Consider the following 9,591-nt stretch of genomic DNA (forward strand, 5'->3'; position numbering starts at 1 on the left):
GAGCCTTCCGCCTTGCCCCTGGGTGGAATTTGTCCACCGGTACCGGCTGTGGAAGACATGGCAGCACTGGAGGGCAGTACCGCCCCTCCACTTCCCTCAGAGGCCCCCGATGGAGCCCCTCCTGCCCCCTTAACAGTTGAAGCCCCTGTGAGCCCCGAAGCGAGCGTCGCTTTGGGTGCCGGCGGGGAGAATCCCGGGGTGGTGGAAGGTGATCTCCCCTCCATTTATGAGGAGATCGAGGCCCTGGGTCTGACCCTGGTCACCCAGGGGGAGGACAACCCTCTGCCAGCGGGCCTCGATCTAAGCAACCTCACCCTGGCCCCCCTTTCCCCATGCTCCCTCCCCCTAACCGCTGCTTCTGCTCCCGCCTCCGAGGATCCCCTGGGCTCTTCCATCTGCCCAGCCGCAGGTGGCACCCCGCTGACAGCTGCCGAGCCTACTGAGGCAATGGCTGGTGCTACGCAGCCAGGATCCAAGTCCCATTGGATAGCCCTCTTAGGTGTGGGGCAACCGACCTCCTTCCCGGGCGGGGACCCCACTGAAGACTGTCCACCTCCTGATGCCGTGGCTGCCACACGTGGCTGCCATAGAGTCTGAGCCCGGCATCATTGAGGGTCCCCTTCCCACCCCCAGATCCCTGAGCTGAACCGAGAGGGGCCAGCGGCCCAGCTACTGGGGCTCAGGATCCTGCCTCTGTTCCTCTCCCCGACTCTGCTCCTGACCCCTGCCCTGCCCCTACTCCTGACCCCTGCCCTGCCCCTACTCTTGATCCCTGCCCTGCCCATGATGTCAACCCTGTCCTTATCCCCTCCACCTCCCGTGATGCCATTGCTGCCCCTGGGGCTGACTCCTTCCCTTTCCCAGAGGATGACCCCCCAGGGAGCGGCCTTTGTATTTCCCTGTCCCGACCCACCAGGGGAATTGCTCAACCTTGCTTGGAGAGACTCAGCAATGCCCCAGAGACATGCCTAGACTTGTGTTCTACAAGCACACGGACTGAGAGTATAAAACAGACAGAGTGGACACATACTGGGCCTTCTCCTGCACCCACCAATGCTGCAAGCAACCAAGACACTGAGAAGAAGACAAGACTCCAACACAGGCGATTGGCCCAGGTTTAAGGAACAAACCTGTATATTAAGGACTGCAATATCCAGTGGGGTGAGAAAAACTGCTTAATCTAGTTGCTGCCCAGTCTAATAGGGTTGAGAGTTTAGACTGCATGCTTATATTTTCTTTTATTTTCATAACCACTACAACTTGTTGTTTTGACATATAATCATTTAAAATCTATCTTTATAGTTAATAAATCTGTTTGTTTATTCTACCTGAAGCAGTGCATTTGGTTTGAAGTGTGTCAAAGACTCCCCTTGGGATAACAAGCCTAGTACATATCAATTTCTTTGTTAAATTGACAAACTCATATAAACTTGCAGTGTCCAGTGGGCATAACTGGACACTGCAAGATGGAGGTTCCTAGGGTTGTGTCTGGGACCGAGATATTCACTAGTGTCATTCAGTTGCAAGTAGCTGGGAGCAGCTTACATTCCAGAGGCTGTGCGTGAACAGCCCAGGAGTGGGGGTTCTCACAGCAGAGCAGGGTAAGGCTGACTCCCAGAGTCAAGGATTGGAGTGGCCTAGCAGATCACTGGTCCAGACAACACCAGAGGGGAACATCACATGTACTTCTTAGTCATGGTTGAGATATCTGTTCCTGTTATCCCAGGCATACCAGATGTCTTAGCCAACCAGTTCGTTGTTATATCCTTATTCAGGGGACCCATGGACTTTCCCAATGTCCTAATTTGTTGTGAGGTGTAAGGTCTTTGATGGAGCTCCTCAGGATTGTCCCTCTCATAGTACAAATTGGAGAAATCCTTACCTCAAAGGTCAGTATCTTCCTCTTTATTGTATAATTGAGGGAAATCACCATCCTAATCTAACCCTTCTGCCCCATTTACTGCTACTATCACCCCTTTCCTTGCTTGTAACTCACTTTCTGGAGTATATATCTGGCACTGACAGGCCTCATGGCTAACCTTATTTTTCTCCTCTACATCTATGAACACAGCTCTCACTACAGCTTGCCTGTCTGATGCGTTCTTTTTCCATTCTGCCACTTCCTGTCTCAACTTGCTCTGTTCTATCTGTGCATCACTTACCTCTTTCTGCATAGTGATATTTTGAGGTGCCTGTGTTCAGGTAGTTTCTTAGAGTATCAGCCTCTGCCTTCAGATTATCAACTCCTTTTGTGAGGCAACTCTCTGAGTAGTCTGCACTCTTAGGGTATGACTACACTACGAAATTAGGTCAATTTTATAGAAGTCGATTTTTTTAAATCGATTTTATACAGTCAATTGCGTATGTCCACACTAACCGCATTAAGTCGGCGGAGTGCATCCTCACTACCGTGGCTAGCATCGACTTACGGAGCGGTGCACTGTGGGTAGCTATCCCACATTTCCAGCAATCTCCGCCACCCATTGGAATTCTGGGTTAAGCTCCCAATGCCTGATGGGGCAAAAACATTGTTGCGGGTGGTTTTGGGTACATGTCGTCAGTCGCTGGCAGCAGACGGTGCAGTAGGACTGGTAACCATCCTCATCGGACATGTAGCTTGGCCGGGGGTTCTGGGAATGTCTTCCCTGCCTGACTCCTAGCAACCTCCAGGTCATGGTGTACGGCTCCATCACTTCCCCTGCAACTCAGCTCTCCTGCTCCCCAGCAACGAGCTCGGGGGATCCATTCATGAAGCCTGGACAGTAGTAAGGAGCAGTTCAACTACAGGCTGAGCAAATGGTGAATGGTGGTAGACTGTGCCTTTGGACGTTTAAAAGCTCGCTGGCGCTGTTGGTCAGACCAGCGCAACCAACATTCACATTGTTATTGCTGCTTGCTGTGTGCTCCATAATATCTGTGAGAGTAAGGGGGAGACACTTATGGCGGGGTGGGAGGTTGAGGCAAATTGCCTGGTGTCCGATTTTGAGCAGCCAGACACCAGGGCGATTAGAAGAACACAGCAAGGCCCGCTGCGCATCAGAGAGACTTTGAAAACCAGTTGCATGACTGGCCAGCCTTCGGTGTGACGGTTGTTTGTGTTTCTCCTTGATGCAAACCCGCCCCCTTTGTTGATTTTAATTCCCTGTAAGCCAACCAACCTCCCCCCTTCGAAATAAAAGTAACTATTGTTTTGAAACCATGCATTCTTTCTTTATTAATTTAAAAAAAAAATGAGATAACGGACAAGGTAGCCCGGGTGGGGTGGGGGAGGAGGGAAGGACAAGGCCACATTGCTTATTGTAGCCACACTAAAAATCAATGGCTTGGGCCATCCTCTGGAGTGGAGTGGCTGGGTGCCTGGAGCCTCACTCCCCTCCTCCCCCTCCCCCTGCATTCTTGGGCATCTGGGTGAGGCGGATATGGAACATGGGGAGGAGGTCATGTGGTTATACAGTGGATGCAGTGGGGGTCTGTGCTCTTGTTGGCTTTCCTGCAGCTCCAACAGATGCTTCATCATGTCCGTTTGCTCCCCCAACAGATGCTTCATCATGTCCATTTGCTCCCCCGTTAGCCTCAGCATTGCGTCCTGCCTCCGCTCTTCGTGCTCACTTAATTCTTTCCTGGCCTCTGCCACTGAATGCCTCCATGCATTAAACTGTGCCCTATCAGTGCGGAAGGACTGCATGAGCTCAGAAAACATGTCACCACGAGTGAGTCTTTTTCACCTTCTAATCTGCGATAACCTCAGGGACGGAGATGATAGGGGGATGCGTAGAAACATTCTACGCTCTACCAGTCTGGGGGGACTGCATGGTCACCTGTGCTGCTGAGTTCGCCACGCTGACCAAACAGGAAATGAAATTCAAAAGTTCCCGGGGCTTTTCCTGTGTACCTGGCTAGTGCATCGAATTTCAAAGTGCTGTCCAGAGCGGTCACAATGGAGCACTCTGGGATAGCTCCCGGAGGCCAATACTGTTGATTTGCGTCCACACTACCCCAAATTCGACCCAGCAAAGTTGATTTTAGCACTACTCCCCTTGCCAGGGAGGAGTACAGAAGTCGATTTTAAGAGCCCTTTAGGTCGACGGAATGGGATTGGTTGTGTGGACACATTCATTTTTAAATCAATCTAACGCGGCTAAATTCGACCTAACCCTGTAGTGTAGACCAGGCCTTAGACTAGCCAATTCCTTGTTACTCTTTTCTTGATTCTCTCTTAATTCCTGTATTTCTGCCCTCATGCTATCTACTAATTTTTCTTTGTCTAATTCATGCTCTTGTACTTTTGTTCTTAAATTGTCAACCTCTGTGTTAAAAATGGTAGTTACCATTTGCAAACCCTGTAGAGCAGCTCTCTTTTTAGCTTTCCTGTTTGGAGTTTCTGAAAAGACTCTACTTTTCTCAGTCTTAATCCACTGATCCCATTGCTTACATAGCTGGTGATATGCACAAGGTCTGCTAAAAGCACCAGGCTACCAAACATTTCCACATTTTAAAACAAAATTCTCTAAACCTTTTCCCAACATTATTTCCTTAATAGTACTTGATTCTCTTTTATTTTCTATCATTTTAATATTATTATACACACTTACTCAGGCAATAATACATGAGTCCTAAGTTCCCTGAGTAACTCACGGACTATGGCAGAAAAGCAAGTTGTCACCCTGGTTCCTACATACTTTTGCTTGCAGGATTGTGTTTGTGGTCACAGTCCTTATGAAATGGATCCTTACGGGATCACTCATGACCACTCAGCTTGACCATTACCAGTCATAGGGGCATGACAGCTCCCTTACTCTCAGGCTTGATGATCCATGTCTGCCCAGTGCTTGACATACTGGAACCACTCCTGGGAGCTATGGCCATGACCACTCACAATCATCCAGATGGTCACAGCCGGTCCTGGATGCTTATAAGACATAACATGATTGACTGGTCCCTGGTTCTTACTACAGCTCTTGGGATTGTTCTTAATGAGATCACTACCACTATTATCTTGTGTCAAATTGCTTGTGTCAATCAATTGTTCTCTTTCCTTAGGCCTCTCCTGGCTGGATTACCAAATTTCTTATCCTAAAAACAGATTTTGGGTACCCCCAGGATAGTTCACCTATTGCCCCCTCCTGGATTCCCCAGGGTTCCCCGTAAAACAAAAACAAAACAAAAAACCAAACCCACAGCCCACCTGTTCACCAATCTGTTATCCTAAACTAGGGGTCTCCAGGGTGGCTCAGGAATTACGTTGGGGTTGCCAGAGGTTCCCCATTTTAGAAACTCCCTAGAACAGCTCAGACCTGTTATCCCCAGAGGACACAGATACAGCCTTCCAATAAATGACTGACACAAGCAGTGTTCTTTCCAAAACAAAGCACCTTTTTATTGGTGCAAATAATAATCCCTACTACAATAATCATCTAAAACACAAATCCCTTATTGATGTTCTAAAACCACAAATCCCTTATAACAATTAGGGACTGACTGGCTAAGCGGCAGTTCTGCAGAAAAGGACCTGGGGATTACATTGGACAAGAAGCTGGATATGAGTCAACAGTGTGCCCTTGTTGCCAAGAATGCTAATGGCATATCGGGCTGTATTAGTAGGAGCACTGCCAGCAGATCGAGGGAAGTGATTATTCCCCTCTATTCGGCACTGGTGAGGCCAGTGGTGAGCTGGAGCCGGTTTGCACCGGTTCGCGCGCACTGATTGTTAAATTTTGAAGCCGTTTTAGAACTGCTTGTTAACTGGCTTCCCTGCGAGGGGGCGCTGCGGCTTTGATGGGCTCTGGCCAGGAAGCGTGCAATTCCTCCTCCCGGCCGCCGGGGGGCGCTGCGCTGAGGGAGCCATGTGGGCTGCCTCCTGGCCCTGTTGCTGCTGCTGCTTCTTGGACCTCTGGCCCTGGGGCTCCTGCTGCTGCCTGGTGGGTCCCCTGCTGCTCTGCTGGGCCTGGGCTGCGTCCTGCTGCTCCGAGCTGCTGTCCCCTTGGGAGTAACCACCACGCTGCCCACAGCCAGCTCCTGCTACACCCCCCTGCCCACAGCCACCCCCTGCTGCACCCCCTGCCCGCAGCCAGCCCCTGCTGCACCCCCTGCCCGCAGCCAGCCCCTGCCCACAGCCAGCCCCCGCAGCCAGCCCCTGCCCGCAGCCAGCCCGTGCCTGCAGCCAGCCCTTGCTGCACCCCCTGCCCACAGCCAGCCCCTGCCTGCAGCCAGCCCCTGCTGCACCCCCTGTCCACAGCCACCCCCTGCACACAGCCAGCCCCTGCTGCACCCCCTGCCCACAGCCAGCCCCTGCTGCACCCCCGGCCCACAGCCAGCCCCTGCCCACAGTCAGCCCCTGCTGCACCTCCTCCCCACAGCCACCTAACCACTCGCTGCCCACTGACATGCTGACTTTTATACTGTTCTGTCAGAATTTTCTAGACACTTCTGCTAATATCTTCCTGACATATCTCTCTTGCACATGAAAACTACCAACATTCCAAACTGTCAGTTCTGTTTTTAGCATGCAACCATTGTTTACCTCAGTGTTGTGATCTACTGACCTTTCCCCTACTTTGGTTTTCTGCCAATTCGATTTTTAGTTCTATGTTACCTGTAGCTGCTAATGGTGGAGTGACTCTTGTTTATTAAAAATGGAAGGTAGGAATACAAAATGGATTCTGGGGAATTTCTCTGGTATCAATGGGGACATGTGCTGGAGACCAAAGAGGCCATGCTACAAACCTTCTTTCTGTGAGAGTAGGTATTGAGTGGTTCAATTTGATATATATTTTAGTTTTCTTATTTTAATAGTTTATTTAATTACCACAATAGTTAAAACCATTATTATCTGATGATTGTGAGGCAATGTGCCATAAATACAGATATTCCAAATCACAAACATCTGTCACACATTTTGATTGCTGGTGTCACACACAGGCAGGTTTGGAAGCTGAGAAGTAAAGTGACCCAACCAGCTCTCTCCAGAGTACACTGGACAGTTCCTGAGTTACATGTCTATCTAAAACACATGACCAGAGTGCAGGTTGGATAGCAACATACTACAGTAAGGTCCAGGCTATCATGATAGTGACATAAACGGATACCCTCATTGGCGTTGGGTTGACACAACCAGTTTAGGGGGGAAAAATCCCATGTCAGCCTTCAAAAATCACAGCTGGAAAATTAAAGGAAAATAGACAAGAAGAATGGTTTATGAGTCAACAGTGTAACACCGTTGCAAAAAAAGTGAACATCATTCTGGGATGTATTAGCAGGAGTGTTGTAAGCAAGACACGAGAAGTAATTCTTCTGCTCTACTCCGCACTGATTAGGCCTCAGGTGGAGTATTGTGTCCAGTTCTGGGTTCCACATTTCAGGAAAGATGTGGACAAATTGGAGAAAGCCCAGAGAAGAAAAAAAAAAAAAAAAAGATGAAAGGTCTAGAAAACATGACCTTTGAGGGAAGATTGAAAATTTTAGGTTTGTTTAGTCTGGAAAAGAGACGACTGAGAGGGGACATGATAACAGTTTTCAAGAACATAAAAGGTTGTTACAAGGAGGAGGGAGAAGAATTGTTCTTCTTAACCTCTGTGGGTAGAACAAAAAGCAATGGGCTTAAATTGTAGCAAGGGAGGTTTAGGTAGGACATTAGGAACACTTCCTAACTGTTAGGATGGTTAAGCACTGGAATAAATTGCCTAGGAAGGTTGTGGAATCTCCATCAGTGGAGATTGTTAAGAGCAGGCTAGACAAACACCTGTCAGGAATGGTCAAGATAATACTTAGTCCTGCCTTGAGTGCAGGGGACTGGACTAGATGACCTCTCGAGGTCCCTTCCAGTCCTATGATTCTACGTGTTTCATTTACCTTAAGTAAATGTCAGGCTTAAAAGGAGCTGAGAGGGAACTTTCATAACCATGGTAAAAACATAGACAAATTACCAAAATGGAAATATTATCCATTAACTATGGGGTGGAATTAATGTAACAGTTTCACTTTCAGAAACATTTTATAGATCTCCCTCTCGCTTTCCCTTTCCTTCTCCCTTTTCTTCATTTCATCCAGTTTTATACATCATTTTCTCTAGCACTAGTTTCCACCAGTTTATTTCTCTGAATCTCCCTAACTCTTCTCTAATCCATGTCACAGATCATTTCAATCCAGGTGCCAAGCTATCCCTGTTGAATTTATCCACTCCCCTATGGTGCCCCCTGAGCTTTTCCCTTCTCAGGATAGATTTGCTTTCGTTCTTCACCCTTGTTTTACTTCATTTTTTCCCTCTTGTTTTTTCTTTCATTTCTTCTCTCCCTTCTAGTTAAATCTGTCCTGTACCTGACCCTCCCCTCCCCACAGCCAAGTCATCTTCATTCCGATGACCCCACCCGCAACTCTGTCTTGCAGCAGCATGCCTTCCTGGTGCTGCAGGGAGGGAGCAGGGAGGCGATTCCAGGGGACACAGAGACGGGCCAGGGAACTGGGTAGCTGAGAGTCCTCCAAGCATCTTATAAACTAGGATGACTGTGGCTAGAGAAGCCCATAGTTTCATGGCTGTTCCGCCCCCCCTCCATGTTTCAGTGACACAGTCTGACCCAGGATTCCCAGAGTCCTCCTGGACCATAGAGGACAGTGACAAACAGGTGGGACAATCCCTTCCCAATAGCAATGAGATTAGCTTCTCCATTTTGATCACTCCCTGCTCTCTATGGTTTGGTAGTCCAGTGACCCTCCAGTGAGCCTGCAGGGTCATAGAGATTGCATGGTACAAAGTCTGTAGGAAGACAGGAGTTCTCCAGGGTTATGGAGACAAGGGTTTCTGATGCTAGAGAGTCTGATTACACAGTGTGATATTTTCCTCATGTCTTAGGGACAAAGTCTGATCCCTAACACCTGGAGCCAGGGGCGGATTCTACCCCCAGTGACAGAGGCAGGTGGAAAAGTGAAGATTGGGGCCTTGTTACCAGCATCAAAAAATGTCACCTGCCCCAGTTCACTGTCCAGACAAACCTGGATCCTCCTGGGGACATGGCTTAGGGGCAGGTGGGTCACAGGGGAGGTGAGAGCATGGCACTGATCCTCCCATGGCTCCACAGTCCAGATTCCCTCCTCAGGGCTAAAGCTGATCCGTCCCTTCCTCCTCACAGACTCTCTGGCCACCCAGTATCCTCCACTCCCCACCTCCACCTCCCAGCAATGTCTCTCAGAGGTGAATCCCTCCCAGCCCTGCACACAGGGATCAATGTAAAATCTCTCAGGTTTGTTGGGCAGATCCTGCTGTGTGTCTTCCCATCTCACACTTTTCTGATTCTTAGACAAGATGCACTGGGGATGAGCCATGTTTGGATCCAGAGTCACATTTGCTGGAAAGAGAGAGAATCAGAGTGTTAGGGGCAGGGACGATTTCTCACACTGTCCAGCATTCTGTTCTGGTTGGGACAGTCCTGGGTCCCTGTCTCTAGGGTGAACAGATCGCAAGAGTGAAATATCAGGACACATTGGGCGAGCGGGGTGGGGGGAGGGGAGAGGACGACAATGACAGACACAGGTGCACAGAGCCATGAGAGGGGGCCCTAGGAAGCTGCGAGAGGGGGCCCTAGGAAGCTGCGAGAGGGG

At 49.3% G+C, this 9,591-nt stretch overlaps 1 protein-coding gene across 1 annotated transcript in view; it reads right to left on the reverse strand.

Moving 5' to 3' along the window:
- Positions 1-8,841: 8,841 nt before the first annotated feature.
- Positions 8,842-9,591, reverse strand: part of LOC112117003 (zinc finger protein RFP-like) — a 13,185-nt gene continuing 12,435 nt past the window's right edge. The window contains exon 7 of the mRNA XM_024214811.2: positions 8,842-9,338. Within this exon, the coding sequence (XP_024070579.1) occupies positions 8,842-9,338 (497 nt within the window). The remainder of the gene's footprint in view (positions 9,339-9,591) is intronic.

The sequence above is a fragment of the Terrapene carolina genome, unplaced genomic scaffold (assembly GCF_002925995.2).
Source record: "Terrapene carolina triunguis isolate 2854851 unplaced genomic scaffold, T_m_triunguis-2.0 Scaffold192, whole genome shotgun sequence".
Taxonomy (NCBI): Eukaryota; Metazoa; Chordata; order Testudines; family Emydidae; genus Terrapene; species Terrapene triunguis.